The following is a 22420-nucleotide window of genomic DNA, read 5'->3' on the forward strand; positions in this document are numbered from 1 at the left end:
GGCATTATGAATTAAGGTCATGTCTTACTTCTTGACTAATGCCCCTGCCACATTTCAAGTTTTAATGAATCATGTGTTCAGACCCTACTTGAGGAAATTTGTGTTAGTATTATTTGATAATATTTTGATGTACAGTGCATTAGTCAAGGAACATATTCTGCATCTCAGGAAATTCTGAAAAGAGAGCAGCTCTTTGCTAAGCTATCCAAATGTTCTTTTGGCCAATTTAAAGTGGAACTACAAATCCATCCAAAATTGAAGCCACAACCAACTAACCAATTCCTAAGTCAATGTAACCATGTAGGGGATTCTTAAGATTAACTGTATATTACAGGAGGTTGATTAGGTCCTATGAAATCATTAGCGAACCCTTAACTAATCTGTTAAGGCTCTTCCTCCATCTAAATAAAGAAGCTGAAACAGCCTTTCAAATTCTTAAGGATGCACTGGTTGCTGCACCAATCTTAGCATTGGTTGAGGTCACGGAAATCTTTATGGTTAAAACTTAAAACTGATGCTTGCTCTAAACTCTAAGGTATGGGGGTTGGTTTAATGAAGGAAGGTAGATCAACTGTGTTTTTCAACTAGCACATATATTAAGGAAGAAATGATAGTTGAGTCATAGCTGCTGCAGCAAAGCAAGAAACCTTCATTCTCCAGAAAAATAAATCGCTGAGGGGTTCCACTGACTAATGGTATGTGTTCCAACTATTCTATTGCCGCACTTGTAACCTATGTAGCTCGGACTCTCCAAAAATGACGCAGGGTGCGTGTCAGATGCTCCAAAAGTAGTGCATTTTTGGAGGATCCGACACATACAACAGCTTGTAACCAAGTTTGCTCAGTTCGGGGTGCCCCTAGGGGGGGGGGGGGGGGGGGTAAATTCTTTTGCCTATGAAAGCATAGAAATGTATAGACTATACCATCAGCTATCTCCACCAATCGGGCACTTTAAGCCTCCTGTTTCTATGTACAGCAAGTTTTACAGCAGGAAGCTTGTGCTTCACTTGCCTCCATATCATGTTTACAGCATCACCATTCTTCGGAGGGTACTGATACTCAAAATGATGTGTAATGTTCTTGAGATATCTCCACATTTCAACCCATTTTGGTTTAGAAATGTTCCTGAGCTGATCAAGTATGTAGCCTTCTTTCTTTGCCTCCTCGCGTGAGAAGAAGATAGAGAACTTCTTGTAGTCTATTTCGTCCTCATAAGGTAGCTCAATTTTGTCACTCACAATTACAGGGACACAATGACTAACTATAGCATCAAAAAGGCGGCAAGATGATGGGGTATCCCCTGCTGGATCTAGACAGAACTTTGATGAACGCATCCCCTTGGTGGACTGACATATAAAAGGAAAAACAACTGTAAATAAACCATCACAATAAAGCCAAAATAACACAATAGGAGAAGGAAAAGAGGAAGCGAATGGAAGGAAAAAGGCAATTTCAAAATAGACAATGAACCCGTTTTGATTGGCTTATAAGTTGCTTATAAGCTGTTTCAGCTTTTTTGAGTGTTTGACTGGCCAGCTTAAAGTCATTTTGTGCTTAAAATAAGCTCAAAAAAATAATTGGGCCCGTTTGACTAGCTTATCTAAAGCAGCTTATAAGCCAAAAAAAATAAATTGGCCTACCCCAACTTATTTTTTGTTTAGCTTATAAGCTGCTTAAAATAAGCCCATCCAAACAGGCTCTATATTCCTTGAAGTAAATGGAACTAGTTACAGGTTAAGGACTATTCACTGAATCTCAACTGTTAAATTCGCGCAAATATTGACAAAAAAGAGGAAAAATGAAGGTCGATAATATAAGTCCTACTGTTATTAAGCCATTATTCAATCTTTTATATATATATAAGAGGTGGTACAACAGAATTACTTACTGCATTTACACCTTCCTCTGAGTATTCCTTTACTTCAAAAACAACATCCTTTTGACCGCTTAATATTTTTTCCAGTTGCTTACGGTCTTTCCCTTCCTGCAATACGAATAAGAGTTAGAAACTATTTTTGTCAAAAACAAAATGTAACTTATTTGTTCAAGCATACAGCTTTTCTATCTGTCCTCCCCCGGAAGAAAAGAAGCGTTGTGCGAGAATCGTATGGGTCGGAGAGGTCATCAGCTTCAAAAGTTCCAACCACATGTCCATATGGGACCACAACATCTTTCCTCAAATTAGACACAGCTGGAGAAGGGCGACCAAAATCTGCTACGACGAATATAGCAGCATTTACCTTCTCCCTATAACGTTTGAAAGCATTTGGATGTTGCATTGGTATCACATGATCTCGACCAGCAGACCTCTTCCAATATTTAGATTTTTGTAAGAGGTCAACAATTTCAGCCTGGAAGAAGAAGCTAAGTCAACACAGATAAATAAAATGCAGAAAGGAGGATGGTTATTACCTACCACATAGTAATACTGGAAGAAAAATGTAAAACATATCCTATGTGATTTATCAATCAACATGGTACGCAGCAAAATAATGGCATTTTCTAAAGGTGATGAGGAAATCAACCAAAGACTGTATTGTTTATGCTACATTAAGAATTTAAATTAGGTACCAAAAAGAAAGTTACTTTGTTCTTTCTTGGACTAAACATTAGTGGTAGGTCCCTTTTCAAATTTTCACAACTTAGGTTATATTTCTTTTATTGCTTTCATCTTGTCATAACTAGAAGGTAAAGAGATCTTTGCCCAGAATCCATATACAGTAGAGTATTCTATAAACCAACACATGTATAGATAGATAAGTAGATAACACAAGAGTGTTGTTTAGCAATAATATTCTCCAATGTGAATACATCATCATACATAAATGGCTGAAATTTATGAAATTTACAAGGAAAGGTAGAATGCCTTTGCTGTATACAACCTAAATAATTGTACAGCATTCTTCTTACTGGAAGAAAAAAACAAAAAAAAAAACAAAAACCTGTTCGACGTGTTTATCATTACGGATAAAGCAGCAACTTCTCTACCCTCTCCGAGCTGCTGGATTACCCTATAAACTTTAGTGGTTAATTGATGTGTTTAACATTTCTATCAACGACATTAAGCAATACAACTCCTCCTACAGAGCAAGTCAAACTGCTATTTACCTCATTGGTTAATTGAAAGGAAGCTCATTGAAGTCGCTCTAGTACTCCCTCCTTCCTAGATAAAGTTGACCTACTTCCCTTAATTGAAAGGTTTTCCCTGATTATTCAAACTAATACTGTTAAATATTATCTAAGCCTTAAATAGAAATCTTTTTATAGAAATCTTTTTATCTAACATCTATACCTTCTCTATTTTTCCTTCTCTAAGGACTCAAACTAATACTATTAAAGATACTTTATATCCTGTTAGCAGTGACAAGTTACCTGTTCATCTAATCACTCTTCCTTTTTATATTTTTTTTTTGAAAATCTTCCTTTTTATATTTTAAACCATTCTTTAACCACTTCTCATAATTCTAATATGAAATCAAATTCAAACTTCCTTCTCATAATAACTGAGCAAGTATCCATTATTATGGGTCAGGAGTTCGAGATTAGCATAACATGCCTAGTAGATGATGCTCTCACCAGTCATAAGCATGTAGTTTATGAATCAGAAGCAAACTAGACAGCCTAAACAGAAATTTCACAACTCCTTATCCCAATTTCACAGGGCTTTTCATGGACAAATTAACACAGAGAAAGTAATTTTAAGAACCTTGGATCATAACAGCTATTGATTCCCACAATTACACTCACTACACTGTTAAATAACGTTCTTATCAAGTCTTGAGCTCTCTTTTCTATACATATCAGGAACTGCCCTGTACAAATAAATGGCCCAAGGAGGAAAATAGAGATAAGAAAATTATAAAAGAGATAAGAAAATTATCTTTCCTGTCATTTAACAGGACATATTTGGGATACTATATATTTTGGCTCCCATCCCTAGTTTCTTCTTTTTATTTTTGATCAAGTATGCCTAGTCTCTTCTTATTGAGCAGCTCAGTGAAAAGAAAAAGAAATGAGTGAGGTGATAGCTGAACAGATTCCGAATAAAAGAACAAGTCAGGCATAAGCTATCCTTTTTCTATAACAAAACTAAACTATATAGAACAATAAGAAGCTAAAAAACCTAAACTAGACAGAACGATAAGAAGCTCCTAACTGTAACCAAAGGAAATCTGAATTATTAATACAGTATCAAAAGTTTAGCACATTCATAAAATGCTACTTAAATACCAAACGTTTTGTTGATGAAAAGCAATTTTGCACGACATCCAGTATGTGTTAGAGCTAAAATTGAACAAGCAATTCAACACAACTAAATAAAATAAATAGCTCGAATAACTAAGCATTTCTTATAACAAAATGCTGCTATTTAGCACTACACTTCGTTGGATTAGAATGAGCATAAATGAAAAAGGAAAAGGAAGCAAAGGATTTTTTTTTTTTTTTTTTTTAAAAAAACAAAGTTAATAGTAGTACAATCTTCTGCACTCATCCCTTTCCCTTTTTCTTCCAGCAGAACGTAACATTAGGGGTCGTTTGGTAGGACGTATTAGAGCAAATGATACTAGTATTAGCTTTTGTATTATTTAATCCCTTGTTTGGTAGAGTTTTCAACCTATGCATAACTAATACTATTAGGGCTCGTTTGGTACGAGGGATAAGGGATAATTAACCCCGGGATTAAATTTTAGATGAATTTATCCCACGTTTGGTTGGGATGAAATGCCGGGATAACTAATTCCCAGATTAGTTATCCAGGGATTGTAGTGTTATTTTTATCCCACAGTGAGGGTGGAATAACAATCTCGGGATAACCTGTTTCCCAAACAAGCAAGCCCTTAGTTATACACCCTATTCAGTACTATTCTTATACATAGTAAATCATGGCAGTAACAATACCAGTACTATTCTTATTCTAATACACGTTATTCAGTACTACTTAAAAATTATACAATGCATGTTATTTAATACAACAAAGCAAACAGTCAATAAAAAATAAAAAAATGATGTCAGCATAATTAATCCCAATATTACTAGCACACCCTATCCAGTTCTCCCTCTTACTAGCACACCCTATCCAGTACTCCCTCTGTCTCAATTTACGTGATACTGTTTGACTTGACACAAAGGTTGAGGACTTTTGAAATTTATGGTCCAAAACAAGACTTAAATATTTGTAAGTTAAAAAATTTCTACTTATAGAAAGGTGATATTATTTTTTAGAGAGACTTAAAAGAAAGTGTGCCATATAAATTAGAACAACTCATTCAAGTATTATTCTTATACACCCTACCAAACAGATATTTAAAAAAAAAAAAAAAAGTGAGATAGATAGATCACCTGCAATTGATCATCAACTTTGGACTCGGAATAATTCCCATGATGATTATACGTATCATAACTCAACGAACTAAAAAACGGCACAAAAAACACATCCGCCAAATCCGGATTCAAAACCCTAACCGCCTCTCCATACGTCGTCCCATTATACAACAACAACGAAGCCAGCATCCAATACTCCACCGTATGTTGTCTCCTTAACCCGACATAATTCGGGTACTCCGGTAATGTCTCGCGGGTCACCGGTGGACCATTCAAACCCGACCCGTTTAGCATTCCCACATTGTATTTTGTACCCAAATCGTACATGTAGACATTGAGTGGAGGGGATTGAGTGGTGCAGGGTGTACGGTCAGTTGGAGGAGACGAGAAGAGTAGGAATTTTGATCTGTAATCAATGGTTTTACCACAGTAGAATAGTAATAGAGATGCGAAGATGAATAAAGTGAATATTGTGAAGCATGAGACTAGACACTTATTACTAGTCATGTTTTGACTTGGTTGTTGAATGTGTGAAATGGGGTTGTATAGCTGAATGAGCATGGAAACGAATGAGATGATGATTTTGATTATTGAGAAATGTGAAAGGGGATATTTTTCGAATATTTAAATTTTAATTTTAAAATATTGAATTAATCTAACTTAATTTAGCTTCGAAATTAGTCAAATTGCCTTTATATTTTGGGAAGGAGAGAATATATTATTTGTCCTTATACGTTCAGGTAAAATTAGGGTAAATTTGGAGCCAAATTTCCTTTTACAACTGAAACGTTTATTAGGTATTACAATATATTTTATCCTTAAAACATCTAACATTTTGCTTCTTTGGTGAGCTCACATACGTTTATTATCCTAAAATTATTTTCAAATATAAGTTTAATTAAAATGTTTTACATTACTAATGTACTTTAATTTTCATTTACTAATATTCTTGTAGGATCACTATGTTAATTTGCGTAAAGTTTCTAAACTAAGGTTATATTTATTCCAGTATATATTAAAAGTTAATTGATTTTTTTTTGTTGTGTTAGATGATTCTAAAAGATGAAAACATGAGGTTATTAATACAAGTGAAAATAAAATACATTATTAAAATCTTAAATGAGTTTAAGGTGCCGTTTGGCCATACAAATTATTCACTTTTTTCCGGAATTTTTTTTCCACTTTTTTCACTTTGGGGCGTTTGCCCATAAATATTCCGAATACAACTTCAAGTTGTATTCCGGAATACCAAAAACTCAAAAAACTTGTTTTTCAAAAAAAAATTATTTTTTTCGCTTTTTTACAACTACATTTCACCAAAAACTACAATTTCAAAAACTATGGCCAAATACAACTCCAACTCCAACTTCAAAAATTCCAAAAAAAGTGAATTTGTTTTTGGTATCTATGGCCAAACGCCTACTAAGTTTAGCGCAAAATGAGTTAGAAGCAGAGCGGAGCCAGAGTGTCGGCTACAATTTCGATTGAATCCGGTAGCTTAGGTTCACAAACTTTGTCTTCGTCTATAGATTATTAATTTAATATTGAATAACTTAAAACTAGAATTCAGGGCTCATAAATTCCAAATCTTGGCTCTGCATTTGAATTGACGTAAATAACTTCATTAACAATGAAAGTTAAAATGTTAAGAGTACGTTTGGGCCCGGGCTTAGCACGGGCCTCGCTAAACTAGTTATAATATATATTAGGGAAAATTTCATAAGGAGCAAACATTTGGGGTTAAAACAACCAGCGTAGCTACGATTTACATAATTACATGGCGTAGCAAACATTCTAGCTTCCCCAGCGTGTATTCAAAATTTCCTGTATTCATGAATACAGTGAGTAAAACTGTATTTAAAAATTCTTTTTGTTGTATTCAAGTTAGATTTCGTTGTATTCAAGTCGGATGTATTCAACTAAGTTGTATTCAACTCAAATGTATTCAACTCAACTGCATTCATTGTAGCTACTTTTACACTGTACTCACTTTATTATATTTAAAATCGGTTTTATACAAAAAAACAATCCTTCAAAATACACCACCAAACACTGGAATTTGCACTTAAAAAATTAACGAATACACTCAAGAGCTGAAAACAATAAATAAAATTCATTGTATTCATTTGTATACACTTCAAAATCACTGCATTCATTTTTATACAAAAAGATCTTCTTCGAAATACGTGAAAAACATTGTATACACTATATGTATAGACCGATCTGGAAAAAACACTTCCGGTCAGATCTGAAAGATCTGTGTATAAATCAATCAGATCTGTGTATTTTCTGGTAATTCGAACGTTAAAGAAAACGACAGATCACAATATGTCTTGCGCTGTTGCACTTTCAAAATCACCGATATTCTCATCGTCTAGGGTTCCATCACCGTCTTCTTCTCCTTCACCTTCTTCTCCGTCATTATCACCGTTAAGGATACTTTGTATACAGAAACCTCTGTTAAGTAACCTTTTAGAGGTTCTAATACTATTACTACTACTAGTGATTATTGTATGGTCTTGAAACGGAAGAGACCGACTGGTGTGGTGGTGAAGGGTCACGGCTACTTCGGTGAACAGGAGCTAGAGCTCCTCGGCGAAGCAATGGGGGGAGAAGGGGAGAGAGAGAGATGGGAGGGTTGGGTTGACAGTGAATAATGTGATGATGTGTATTCTACTTTAAATCTATATATATATATATATATATATATATATATATATATATATATATATATATAGCTATTAATTGTATTTAACATATTACTTTTAGCTATAGAATGTAATTAATCTAAACGATATCCACTAAATCTAAATATGTACTAGAGTTAGTTATGCCATGTAGTTATCCCTATATATTATATTATCCCTTAATTTATTTTCTTCTCTTTGATCGACAATTCTGATGTCTTCTAGTATACATAGTAAACTATATTTTAAGTCTTTATAGAAATGAACAATAAAGATTCATTTTTTCCAGATAATATATATAACACCAGATAATAAGCAGAATTAGGACGTTTACAAAATATCATAATGCTAGTTTCAGTTTTCCCTTCTCATTAATCTTTATTTTTCTTTCGTTATCATATTGGTAGTGACACCAAATTAGCTTGGACCAATCTTGTTTTCAAAGTTTAGATTCAGTTTTATTCTAAAATTTTACACTAGACCTGACAAAGCTTTTTCATTTTTTTTTAGTTAAAGCCACCTTCTTGATGGGGAGGGGGGGGGGGGGGGGGTAGGCTTAGGCCCCTACCTTGTATATTAATAGGATATAGCAAAATACTTGTATGAGGGGTATATGAAGCTTGACCTCCTCAAAGAGACTAAGGAGATGGACAAGCCCATTCTTTACATTTTAAAGACAAAGATAAACTATTGGCCCTATTGGCATTGTTATACAGTTTAGCTATTAAAACTTCTAAGAGGTAGACTCTCTTTAAGCAGATTCCTAGCAAAAATTAACTTCACAAACATATACAATTCAGCATATATCATCATAAACAAGTTCATGAGGTTTATTCTTCACAACCCGAAAGTTTGGGATTTTCCTTTTATCCATTTGTAGTAGTCTTCTAACTTGTCTTGGAAGGTTGTCGATAGAGGTGTAAACTTTATCATTGTCCACAAGATAGCTTAGTGAGGCAAGCTTATCAAGCTTATCTGCAATTTGATTGACCTCACTAAAGTAGTGATAAATGACCCATTCTGAAACTTGGAGAGCATTTTGAAAGTCTTTGATGATGGGTGTAAGCTGTCACGGAATTTTAAAGACTTCTCTGATACAAGATCGGAGGACAACTGAATCTATTTCTATTTCAAGTAGTCTTAGCCCATGTTGATTGCACCAGTTCACTCCATAAAGAAGTTGTTTGGGTTCTGCTAAAATGCTGGAACTTCCTTCAGCCAGAGAGGAGTAAGCCATGATGAAATTTCCTTCCCAATCTCTTATAACACCTCCCCCTTCACATTTTCCATCCTTAAAGATCCCATCACCGTTTAGTTTATAGGAGTTAAGATTAGGAGGGTTCCAAAGGACCAGGTTGAAACTTTTATTTTGAATTTTCCTGTCAGCCAATGATATGAGTTCATCCGAAGTGATGTCATGCTTGAAATTTGCAAATTTCAGCTTCATCATCGTGAGACAATATTGCTATTTGGTAGAGCACTTTTGAGATGTAGATTTTTTTTCCCAAACCTACCACTACATCTGTTTTTCCAGAGTTCCCAAATAATTAGAAAGGGTAAAACTTTAATAATGAAAGCATTGATGATATTGAGAGGTTGGTGATCCCACCAGTTTGACAGTGTGAAAATAAGAGAGGATCCTGCATATTTAACTCTAAAATTGAAGCACAAATGGTGCCAGACTGTCCTGGCCAAAGTGCCATTGAAGAAAACATGATCAATACTCTCATCTTGAGGTATTCTGCAGCAACAACATTTGGGAGAATCATGAGTGATCCCAAATCTTGAAATGATATCATTAGTGGGAACTATCTTCAAAAGTACTCTCTATGTCATGAAAGAGATTTTAAAGGGGAGCTTTTTGTCCCATAACTTGCTCAAAATAGGCCTTACCTGTCTATGAATCCTAAGCAGTGACCAAGCATATTTGACAGAAAATAAGTCTGGGTTCTACAGTTTCCAAATGAGAGTATTAGCTTCATTGTAGATCTGGACATTTTTGTCATATATGTGATCCTTGATAATGTCAGGGACATTACCACATGCCTCCCAATCCCATACTCCATTTTGATAGTCATTTTTTATGAGTATTTTGTTGGGATTAGGCACGTCAGGTAGAAATTTATAGAGGGGCCCTAAGTCAATCCATTGGTCATACCAGAAAGAGATATGACCTCTTTCTATTTTTCCACAACATGTGCTCCTCCATAGCATCTTTGATTGAGCACAACTCTTCTAGTTACAGGAATTGCCTTTGATCCATTTCTTGATGACAGGGTGAGATTTTTTATAGTGTTTGGCTTCTAAAAATTGGGACCAAAGTGATTTACATGTCCTGAATCTCCACCACTATTTGGCTGAGAAAGCTTTGCCAATGTCTGCTATTTTCTAAAATTTGTTCTTAGTAGTCCAATTCAATATCAGTCACCTAAAAAACATGTTGTTTATTCATTATATAGGTTCTGTAGTTTGAGACCCACCACTCTACCACATGTAGTAATAGTATTCATGTGACAATTAAAATTAAACTGTTACTCATTCAGTGCTAAAAATATCATAAACTCAATATAGATTACAGAAATTAGAAATTAAGTTCTATCCCCGACAATCATCAAGATGATTAACATGATTCTGTATATTTTGTATTACAATGACATGAGATGTGTTACCATATGTAATGACTCGTTTCGTCGTTACTGTGAAATTTTTAAGGAAGACGACAACTATGGGACTTAACGATGTCTCTACCTATTCACATATGGAAAACCCTTTAAAACAAATGAAGATCATCGTACGCATAGCGTGAGCGATAAAAGTGTGGGCAAAAAGGTGAAACTAGAACGCTGCAGCGGTCGCTTGGGCGCCACAACGTCATATGATATCGCTATAGCGGTAAACAACTGTGACTTCATGGCCGCTACAGCGGCACATCTACCGCCCTGGCGGTACAGCCGCAGCGGTAAGCTCACCGTTGGGGCGGTTTCGCACAGTGAATTCCACCTATTTAAGTGACATTTCGAGAATTGACTTCATTTCTCAAAACCCTAGAGAGTTCAGCCGCCTTTGGAGTAATTTTGGAGCCAAAAATGATACTTCCTTGGGAAAGGTTATCCCCCTAACCTCTTCCATCCATTCTCCCAACATTGATCCTCATTAAGGATCCTTGTCTAGGGTCACAAATGGGAATCTCAAATCTCTTAAGTTCCAAAATAGTGAACCCCTGTCCTTCTTGATATAAGGTCCTTGGAATATTTTCCTATGCTCATCATCCTAACATAATCCCCAACCAAATCCTTCACCTACCCCATTAAAACACTTAGGGGTCTATATTCTAGATCTTGGAAATGGATTTCTTGAAACAAGCCTAAAATGGCAATTTGACCAAACTAGTGACTTGGATATTGTCATGAATGTCCTAAATAAGGGTTGATTGACCAACTAGCGTTGTGATAGTGAACTTTTAAGTAGGATAAAATTCCATAACTACCTTAGCAATTTCGAAGTCCTTAAAAAGGGCCCTAAAGGTGAATTCTACTCTTGGGCCTCATGGTTGTCTCCGAGCTTTTCATATGGATTACACGGTGGTGATTAATTGAGGCGTCGTTGGATGTTCGTGGCATCTGCTCGGCCATGAGGTAGGTTACGGCTTTCCTTTCGGTAGACTCCGGTTAGTTTTTCGTATTGTTGTGTAGAAGAAACGGAGAATGCATGTATAGGAATTTGGAGATATGGGATGGAACCTTAGGATGGTATTATTATGTGTGACTTCTTTGTTGGGGCTCGTGGCTTGTAGACTCCTTAGGTATTGATGTGGCTTTGTTGATCATCGGTGGATTTATGTAACTTAGGAGTAGCGGACGGAATTTAATTATGCCCTTCGAGGAAGTTATTTATAATAACTCTTAAAGCTTGTTGAGAATATAAACTGTACCATGGTAGTGAACGATGTCCTAGTTAAATGGTAACAAGTGACTCGAGAGTAAGGGGAGATTCTTATCCTAAGTAAAATACTTATTAGGGAATTGGTAATGCCGTAAATTAAAATGATTGACTTGATGTGTGTTGGGCTAGCCACCCGTTATGTGTGTTTATTGTCATAGTTGAGAATTTGATGGTACGAGTAGCGGCAGATATCTGAATCTGTGTTACTGTCATAACAGATTTATTGTTGGCATACTATAGTTGGTATTGTGATATGATACATTGTTGGCATGCCCCTTCGTGGTACTCGTGATATTGAACATGGTTGTTGATACTTGATGTATGCATGACACGCATTCTCACACATTCATGAGGCATGGCCGATACCCGATGATGAAAGGGTGTCATTAATTGATGTTTGATAAACTCCTTACTTGAGTGATTGTAAAAGGCCGATGTCCGAAGATCCATTCTGGAATCGTTGATTGTATGAAACTGATATTTGGTAAATTCTTTTATTTGAGTGATTGTGAGAAGGCTGATGTCCGAGGTTCAATTCCGAAATCGTCGATATGTGCATTGCATATGTTCCCTCATATTTATGATGCATGGCCGATAGCTGGTAATTATCCGGTATCGTTGATTGATCGACTTTTTACTTGAGTGATTGTGAGAGGCCGCTGACCGATTATCTATGTCGGCATCGTTGTTGCATGGCCGATACCGATGTTATCCCGGAATCGTTGTTAGTGCATGGATTCCGTGGGTTCCCCAGGGTGGTGCCGGTGAGACTCCCCCTGCGAGCAATGAGCCAGGGTCCCGTCTGTCTGTTGGGCAAAGATCCAGGACTGGTGGCACTTAGATTTCGCGAGTCACGCTGGGTTGTGCTATCGAGACGTCGATATTTCCGTTCGGAGTACATGTGTACACCTCATTGGCATGGCAGGCATCATATTCATACCATTATCACATTGTATCATGATTAGTCGAGATGTATGAGATGATTATATTGGGATGATTATGTTGTGATGATTCGACAGGGATGATCGTATTGTAATGACTATAGCGTATGATTGGTTGTATCAGATATACTTTGACTTATCATATGGGATCTTAGGTGCTATACATAGGCAATAATGAACATTTGGACTCGATTCTTGTGACTTATATTGTTGACTTGTGCCTGTTAAATTAATCTAAGACTTGTAGTGTATTGTGTTAAGTAAGGTGGACTTAAAGATGTTGAGAATCTGTATAGGTGTTTGGGCCAATTTATAATTCATTGAAGATTAGTTGTGACTTAAGTTATATTGAAATTGTGATCTACTGCTTTAGGATATGTGACTTGATTTAGCGATTACCATCATTATTCGTGAATTTTTTTATCGATATATACTACTAACAGTTGTCGGCCTATGATACTTACTTAGTACGTGTGGTTGTACTGATATTGCACTTGCTACACTCTTTTGGGTGTAGATTGCTTCAGGTGAATGATCGAAGTATATGCGGAAGTTATGTGGTGCTTGTCTGGAAGGCCTCCTCCCATTTCATTCCGGGATTGGAGGTTGAGTCTTAGGATATGATGTCATTCTGAAATTTACTTAGTCGCTCTTGTATTAGTCTAGACCAAGTCATGGGAAAATTTTATCGAGTCTGTAAATATATATTGTCAAATTATGTAACATTCTAGTTAGTATTTATAAATGAAATTCCGTTGTTTTTCTTAATTTCCAAATGCTTTTGAAAGGAATGTAATGTGATTGAAACGTTGTATAAACGAGAGGGTTTTCCTACCAAGGTGGGAAGTTAGGTGCCCGCATGAGCCTAAATTGGTTGTGACAAGTTGGTATTAGAGCCTAGGTTACCGGTCTACTAGGTACAAGAGCAATATCCAGTAGAGTCTTGTGAAATGGTACGTAGACGTCCGTACCCGTCCACGGGAGGCTATAGAGTATCTAGGAAAATTTCCCCTTCTTTCTTTCAAATCGTGCTACTCTGATCAAATTGGTATCTCGGTGAACCCAATTGGTAGCTAGATGATTTCAATTGGTATCTACGTGCAAAAAGTAAGTTATTTTTCAGAGTTAGATATAGCTACGTTGTAAGAGGTGAGTTAGATTTCGGATGCGAGAGAAATTGGACATACCACTTCCAGGCACACCGCCCCAGCGGCCAGCCCACCGCTGCGGCGGCGCCGCCATAACGGTAACACAACCGCTGAAACGGTGATCCATCTCCCTAAAGGGACCGCTCCTGCGACTCCATTTCCGCCAAGACGGTACCATCACAACAGTATGAGAGACCGCCGAAGCGGTACTGCTGGACCAGAACCTGCATTCTTTTCATTCCTGCTTCCCAGCTCACTTACCTGTTTCACTTTCGACAGACCAAATAGAAACAAGAGTATGACCAACCAATAAGTTGTATAAAAGAAATAAGCCCGACAAGGGCAAGAAACAACCAAGTCACTACCATGAAACCAACTACCAATACCAAAAGCAAGGAAACTAAATAGTTCAACATCCAAACAATTATCCAGACAATGGCCATAAACCAGGCCAACCCAAAACTAAAACAAAGTTATCCGAAAATAAATAAGCAGACCAACAGAGGATTGTCAGGAAATAAAGGCCCTACAAAGGTAACCAAGCATAAAGGTGGGGGGGGGGGGGGGGGGGGGGGGAATCTCTAGGCCATCCGCATGCTGGTTGCACCATCACCATTCGAGTCGTCACCACCAGCATCATAACCTGCCCTGATCGCCCTCCTCATGGGAATCACTGTCGAAGGAGTACTGCTCGAAATTATCATCATCCTCCACCGGCAGCGGCACACTGGGGTACATTTTACCCCACATCCCCTTATTGACCCTTCAAGACTTGATGTGAAGCTTGTCGCATGACCTGTTCTTCATCTTCTCTCGGTCAAAGTCCGCCCCTAGCTCCCCATGGTTCTTAGCCAGGGTGGTATAGGAAGTTTGGAGGCTGGTGAGAGACTCATCCATCTGGGTCTGAGTATTAAAATACCCCTTCATCTCCTATTGGGTGGGGTAACTAACAGCCAGACTCGATGAACTGGAACCACCAGAAGGCATGGGCATCGCCCAGAGCAAGGCCTCTAGTGCATTAAAGCGTGTATCTATGTGCTCAAAAGGACCCTGGACATGAGGGGCCCCTGCCTCAGCATCACCTCCCTCACCAGCGTCAGCCCCAGATCTGTTTCCCCCTTCGCCCGCATCACCCTCTTTTCTCCTCTTCCGGCTCACAATCGCGGATCCGTGACCCTTCGCCTTCAGCGGGTGGTAAGGAGGCTCAGGCTGGACCCAATCATCATCATCCTCCTCTGGAACCTTAGCCTTCTGGCATAGAAAGATGATCAAAGAAGGGAACATTAAGCTTCTTCCACCAACCTCCACGAACTCCTTCCACTCCACAATGATTTGCACCTCCACATTTACAGGAATGTCAGCAAGAACGAAAGCAATAATAAGGGCACGAACATAGGAGACATCATGGGTGTTTGAGGAAGGACGAGCCCAGCGACTAACAATCTTAACCATCTCCTAGCCTCAGCAGTAAAGCGGTCACTGTATATAGGTCCCTTACCACGAGCCCAGGGAACCTTTGGTATATCACTGGCCTGCACCAACTGGGTGGCCAACCACATCAGATCCTTCTCCGTCGCTTTCTCCTTATAAGGCTCCTCAGGATGATTATTTAGCCTGTAAATCTGGTTGATAGCACTAGCCCCCACTTTCACAGGAATGCCCCTTATGATGATCACCGGGCTAGGAATATCCCAGTCAACCGAAGGCAGCATGGCATAGAACTCCCTGACCCAGGACTCATTGCAATCCCCTGGGTTTCGGACCAAGTGAGTCCACTTGGTCTCCACCAACCTGTGCCAGAAATATGGAGCCCGCTTTTCCACATTTGTCATGTCAAAGCCTCGCTCCAATAATAAGGGAATGGACCTCTATTTCAAATGTAGCCGTTTACTCTGTCGAGTGGGGAGATTTTCGTAAACGGGCGCTTCGTCATTTCGGGGTGCCGCCCCTTGGATTTGAGGTACTTGTTCCCTGTGTTCATCCATTTGTGCCTGCAAGAAAATTTGAAAATGTGTCAGTTCTTAAGACTTATCAATTGCGTGTCAATTTGATAAGAACCAAAGTGAAAAATTGAGTAAATGAGTTCCTGGCCGCAGACTGCACAAATGCAGAATCTATGATGACCGCCACAACGGCCTGTAGACCGCGATGGCGGAAAGGAGACCGCTATAGCGGTCAGTAATGTTTAGGGTGAGCCGTCATAGCGGCCAGTTGGGTACCACGGCGGTGCCGCTGCAGCGGTATCACCTTACCCGAGCAATGAACAAAAAATCCCAAATTTTACGTTCCACTTTTTGGATTAAAAACGTATTTTAAAGCACGGATCGGGGAGAAAACCAGTATGCATGAAGTTTAAAACCCATTTGGGTGCCATTCAAACAATGAACCAACCCAAATCCCTTGATAAGACCAAAACATATTTCAAGAATTTTTCTTTACTATGCTCAAGTTTGCATCTCAATTCTGTGATATAATCTCGCTAAGTGCAAAAGGGAGACTATCCTAACGATTAACTAGTTCAGATTACTCCAAAAATTTGTCCAAATTGTGTGGTCACTTAGAGATCAGAAAACCCTACTTGTATTACCAAAAATCTAACCCTTAAGTTATTGTTTAGAATGCAGTGTTGATGGATTGACTATGGAGAAAAGGGGGTGTATGAAATTTACCTGATCTTATAGTGTAATGGTAGAGGGAGATGGATTCCTTGTGTTGGCTTTTCTTTCTCTCTTCTTCTTCTCTTTCTTCTCTTCTTGTGGGTATGAAAAAGTGAGTGATTTGGGAGGCTAAATTGTGTTAAGTAGGGAGAGGGGATGGTTGGTAGAGTTGTAGTGTGATTAGGAGTGGAGTGAGGGTAGGAGTTTTGAGGAATAGGGAGAGGTTTTTGAAGTGGGATGGGGAGTTAATGAAAAGAAGAAGGGACTGCGATCCCTTAAAATTCTGTAGTAGGGCCGCCGTTGCGATGACGGGCTTGCTGCAGCGGCTATGCCGGGGCGGTATATGGACCGCTATGGCGGTGCCCTTGACATCTCGAGGTACTACTGTGGTGGCCAGTCTGGCGCTGTAGCGGTACCATCCTGGCGGTCATATGGCCGCTAAGGCGGTTGCGACTTCCGCTCGTGAAAATTTTGAAACTTTTGGGGTATACTCAAGCCTTACGCTTCGTATCGGACCTCTTACAAGTCACCCTAGTATTTAAATTTCCTTGCCATAACGATTTCATCAAGTTATGTGAGTCACAAGGGATTTACCCGACTACGTTAATTGCCCTATCCCTCTCGCCGGACTCAAACACACGAGAGTAAGATGATACTAGTGAGTCCTGTCCATTGGACGTATCACCACAGCATGGGTTCGCTCTCTTACCGTTTGGGGACGAACGGTTGTTCAATTGATATCTGATGTAACGACCCGTTTCGTCGTTACTGTAAATTTTTTAAGGAAGATGACAACTATGGGACTTAACGATGTCTCCACCTATTCCCATATGGAAAACCCTTCAAACCAAACTAAGATCGTTGTACGCATAGCGTGAGCTATAAAAGCGTGGGCAAAAAGGTGAAACTAGACCACTGCAGTGGTTGCTTGGGCGCCACAGTGCTACCACTGTAGTGGCAAACAACTATGACTTCATGGCCGCTACAGCGACACATCTACCACCCTGGCGGTACCGCCGCAGCGGTAAGCTGAGCGCTGGGGCGGTTTCGCACAGTGAACTCCACCTATTAAGTGGCATTTCGGGAATTGACTTCATTTCTCAAAACCCTAGAGAGTCCAGCCGCCTTTGGAGTAAATTTGGAGCCAAAATGATACTTACTTGGGAAAGGTTATCCCCCTAACCTCTTCCAACCATTCTCCCAACATTGATTCTCATTAAAGATCCTTGTCTAGAGTCACAAATGGGGATCTCAAATCTTTTAAGTTCCAAAATGATGAACCCTTGTCCTTCTTGATATAAGGTCCTTGGAATATTTTCCTATGCTAATCATCCTAACATAATCCCCAACCAAATCCTTCACCTACCCCATTAAAACACTTAGGGTCTCTATTCTAGATCTTGGAAATGGGTTTTCTTGAAACAAGCCTAAAATGGCTATTTGACCAAACTAGTGACTTGGATATGGTCATGAATGTCCTAAATAAGGGTTGATTGACCAACTAGCATTGTGATAGTGAACTTTTAAGTAGGATAAAATTCCATACCTACCTTAGCAATTTCGGAGTCCTTAAAAAGGGCCCTAAAGGTGAATTCTACTCTTGGACCTCATGGCTGTCTCTGAGCTTTTCGTATGGATTACACGGTGGTGAAGAATTGAGGCATCGTTGGATGTTCTTGGCACCTGCTTGGCCATGAGGTAGGTTACGACTTTTATTTCGGTAGACTCCGATTAGTTTTTCGTATTGTTGTGTAGAAGAAACGGAGAATGCATGTATAGGAATTTGGAAATATGAGATGGAACCTTAAGATGGTATTGTTATGTGTGACTTGTTTGTTCGGGCTCGTGGCCTATAGACTCCTTAGGTATTGATGTGGCTTTGTTGATCATCAATGGATTTATGTAACTTGGGAGTAGCAGACGTAATTTAACCCTTCGAGGAAGTTATTTGTAATAACTCTAAAAGCTAGTTGAGACTATAAATTGTACCATGGTAGTGAACGATGTCCTAGTTAAATGGTAACGAGTGACTCGAGAGCAGGGGGGATTCTTATCTTAAGTAAAATACTGATTAGGGAAGTGATAATGCCATAAATTAAAATGATTGACTTGATGTGTGTTGGGTTAGCCACCCGTTATGTGTGTTTATTGTCCTAGTTAAGGATTTGATGTTACGAGTAGCGGTAGATATCTGAATTTGTGTTACTGTCATAACTGATTTATTGTTGGCATACCATAGTTGGTATTGTGATATGATACATTGTTGGCGTACCCCCTCATGGTACTCGTGATATTGAACTTGGTTGTTGATACTTGATGTATGCATGACACACATTTTCATACATTTATGATACATGGCCGATACCCGGTGATGATCCGGTATCGTTGATTGAGTAAACTGATATTTGATAACTCCTTACTTGAGTGATTGTAAAAGGTCGATGTCCGAAGATCCATTCTGAAATCGTTGATTGTATGAAACTGATATTTGATAAACTCCTTACTTGAGTGATTGTAAAATGCCGATGTCCGAAGATCCATTCCGAAATCGTTGATTGTATGAAATTGATATTTGATAAGCTTTTTTATTTGAGTGATTGTGAGAAGCCGATGCCCGAGGTTCAATTCCGAAATCGTTGAGATGTGCATTGCATACATTTCCTCATGTTTATGATGCATGGCCAATCGCCGGTAATTATTTGGTATCGTTGATTGAGCGACTTTTTACTTGAGTGATTGTGGGAGGTCGATGACCGATGATTTATGCCGGCATTGTTGTTGCATGGCCAATTCCAATGTCATCCCGGAATCGTTGTTAGTGCATGGATTCCGCGGGTTCCCCAGGGTGGTGCCGATGAGACTCCCCCTGTGAGCAATTAGCCAGGGTCCCATCTGTCTATTGGGTAAAGATCCGGGACGGGTGGCACTTAGACTTCGCGAGTCACGCTGGGTTGTGCTATCGAGACGTCGATATTTTCGTCCAGAGTACACGTGTACACCTCATTGGAATGGCATCACATCGCATTCATACCATTATCGCATTGCATTGCATCATGATTGGTCGATGTATGAGATGATTATATTAGGATGATTCTGTTGTGATGATTCGACAGCGATGATCGTATTGTAATGACTATAGCGTATGATTGGTTGTTTCGGATATACTCAGAATTTTCATATGGGGTTTTAGGTGTTATACATAGACAATAATGAACATTGGGACTCGATTCTTGTGACTTATACTGTTGACTTGTGCCTGTTAAATTAGTCTAAGACTTGTGGTTTATTGTGTAAGTAAGGTGGACGTAAAGATGTTGAGAATCTGTATAGATGTTTGGGCCAATTTATAATTCATTGAAGATTAGTTGTGACTTAAGTTATATTGAAGTTGTGATCTATTGCTTTGGGATATGTGACTTGATTTAGTGATTATCATCATTATTCGTGAATTCTTTACCGATATGTACTACTAACCATTGTCGGCCTATGATACTTATTAGTACGTGTGGTTGTACTGATATTGCACTTGCTACACTCTTTTGGGTGTAGATTGTTTCAGGTGAATGATCGAAGTATATGCGGAAGTTATGCGGTGCTTTTCTGGAAGGCCTCCTCCCATTTTATTCCGGGATTGGAGGTTGAGTCTTACGATATGATGTCATTCTGAAATTTACTTAGTCCCTCTTGTATTAGTCTAGACCAAGTCATGGGAAAATTGTATCGAGTCTGTAATATGTATTGTCAAATTATGTAACATTCTAGTTAGTATTTATAAATGAAATTCCGCTTTTTTTCTTACTTCCCAAATGCTTTTGAAAGGAATGTTATGTGATTGAAGTGTTGTATAAACGAGAGAGTTCACTTGCCAAGGTGGGACGGTAGGTGCCCGCATGAGCCTAAATTGGGTCGTAACACCATAATTTCCAAGGTAATTTTCGTGGTTTAATTATTAATATTGCTTTACCAGTACATATACATCTTGTTAAATGTGAAGAGAGACAAAATAATGATGACAAAGGTCGAGCAGGAGTATTGTTATGTTCACGGGAAGAAGAGTATTGAGAGATAATAAGTTTTTGGATTACTTCTGTTGCAAATTTTAGTTCTTGAACAATTATAAATTTTCTTGAGAATTTTTAAAAAAATATTTCATGTTACATAATAAGGTTCTTTTGACACTTGTTTGTGAAGCATTTTCTAAAATCCTACTAAGCAGTTCTTGTTAAACGTGTTGTAAAAAGTTTCGTTACACATGTTCTTAAAAAATCTTTTTTAACTCACAAAAGGCACATAAATCTTTTAAAAATGCAAATATCGAAACACTCTTTTTTTTTTGCAGAACTCTTTTCTTTTTTAATTTTTTTGCTGAAAGTTCTCCAAAAAAAAAAAAGCTCATTTTTTTTTCTTCAAAATATTTTACTGAAAAGTTGAACACACCCTTTAAAGTGAGGGCCAACTCCTGTTGAGGGCTTAACAGTTCCTCCTACTTTTGCCTCAAAGGCACTCGAGGCAGGAAATGTTGTGTAACAATCAGATTATATAAATGTAAAGCATCTATCGTAATAATCGTTAATTTAATTTAAAGATTATTTATCTAATTTCTTTGCGCAGGTATCATCTATCTATCTACATATATTAAAAACACGAATAATTTTGCTAAATGTTGAACGACAAAAATATTATCTAAATGTTGATCGACTTTTATGTCCTTAAATATTCGTATAATAGTGGATATAGTTGTCCAAAATGGAATTCTTTTTTTAAGATGGATAAGGAGATTCAGTTCGTAACCATCTAGCCGAGGACTTTGACATTTTTCATTCCTAATTTATACATAAGGGAGGCTCCTCCATCAATTATTAGATGGTATGTTTGACGTTTCATTTTTTTTTCAAGAAATTTTGTTGTTTATGTTTTTTTTCTTTCTTTTTTCTGTAGTATCAAATGAAGGAATAATTTCTGGCAGGATTGTAGGTGGTCTATTTATCGTTTATCACGATTCCTCCCACTTTATTTTATATCAACAATTCATGCCGAAGTCTCTGTTTTTTTTTTTGTGTGTGTGTGTCTGTGTGTTTTAAATATTTATGTTGAGTCGAAGGAACTAAGGGCACTCTTCAACAACTTCACTTGCCGACGACGTGTTGCCCATGATGCGGAGGACTGCACAAGACTATTGTGATGCTGCTCACAGTTGGTGCCAATGAGGTAAATATACAATACTCATTTGTGATTTTTGCTTGTACAGGGTCTTATGATATGGAAACGTTGTTAGTTGTTTGTATCAACTACCATATCGAGTTTAGTTGTCTAACATTACTTTTTCTCTTTTCTACATTATATGATGTTTGACTGGATATTGAGTTTAAAGATGCTAATTTCAATTGGTGTATTATATAAGTGATAGTTGAAGAAAATATAATTAAAGCAGAAAAGTTAGAAAATCCACACCAAAATTTATGATTGATTAGTTAAACGGATTAGGATATTTGAAATTTTTGAATGTGTATAAAATAGTATAGTTAAAGACTTTGAATTAACCCAAAATGAAATAAAAAGGCGCATAAATTGAAATGGATAGAGTACTGGAAAATGCTACTTGAAGATGTTTACTTTCGTATGCAAAGTATCATTTATCAGTTCTTAAATCGATGGTTCTTGAATATTTGTATTTGCATGGTCTAATATCAGTAACTACACTTTCAACCCCATCATTTAAGTAA

General features: G+C 38.0%; 1 protein-coding gene across 2 annotated transcripts; it reads right to left on the bottom strand.

Moving 5' to 3' along the window:
• Positions 1-576: 576 nt before the first annotated feature.
• Positions 577-5900, bottom strand: LOC132618344 (probable arabinosyltransferase ARAD1). 2 transcript variants are annotated; one of them, XM_060333407.1, is made up of 4 exons: positions 5341-5900; positions 2241-2351; positions 1889-1984; positions 577-1346 (listed from the first exon to the last, which is right to left on the bottom strand). In XM_060333407.1, exons 1-4 carry the CDS (start codon positions 5881-5883, stop codon positions 930-932), a joined length of 1167 nt encoding a protein of 388 aa, XP_060189390.1. In that variant the 5' UTR covers positions 5884-5900; the 3' UTR covers positions 577-929. The 2 variants fall into 2 exon arrangements, with proteins under 2 accessions (XP_060189390.1, XP_060189389.1); XM_060333406.1 differs by having other exon boundaries at positions 2055-2351; positions 5341-5898.
• Positions 5901-22420: the final 16520 nt, after the last annotated feature.

The sequence above is a fragment of the Lycium barbarum genome, chromosome 11 (assembly GCF_019175385.1).
Source record: "Lycium barbarum isolate Lr01 chromosome 11, ASM1917538v2, whole genome shotgun sequence".
Taxonomy (NCBI): domain Eukaryota; kingdom Viridiplantae; phylum Streptophyta; class Magnoliopsida; order Solanales; family Solanaceae; genus Lycium; species Lycium barbarum.

Bases quoted from the DNA above. Each gene is read 5' to 3' on its own strand.
- LOC132618344 (XM_060333406.1), bottom strand. From the start codon at position 5,883: ATGCTCATTCAGCTATACAACCCCATTTCACACATTCAACAACCAAGT. The intron at 2,352-5,340 runs GTGATCTATCTA...TTCTTCTTCCAG, and splicing joins AAGTTGATGATCAATTGCAG to GCTGAAATTGTTGACCTCTT. The intron at 1,347-1,888 runs GTAAGTAATTCT...TTTATATGTCAG, and splicing joins CAGAGGAAGGTGTAAATGCA to TCCACCAAGGGGATGCGTTC.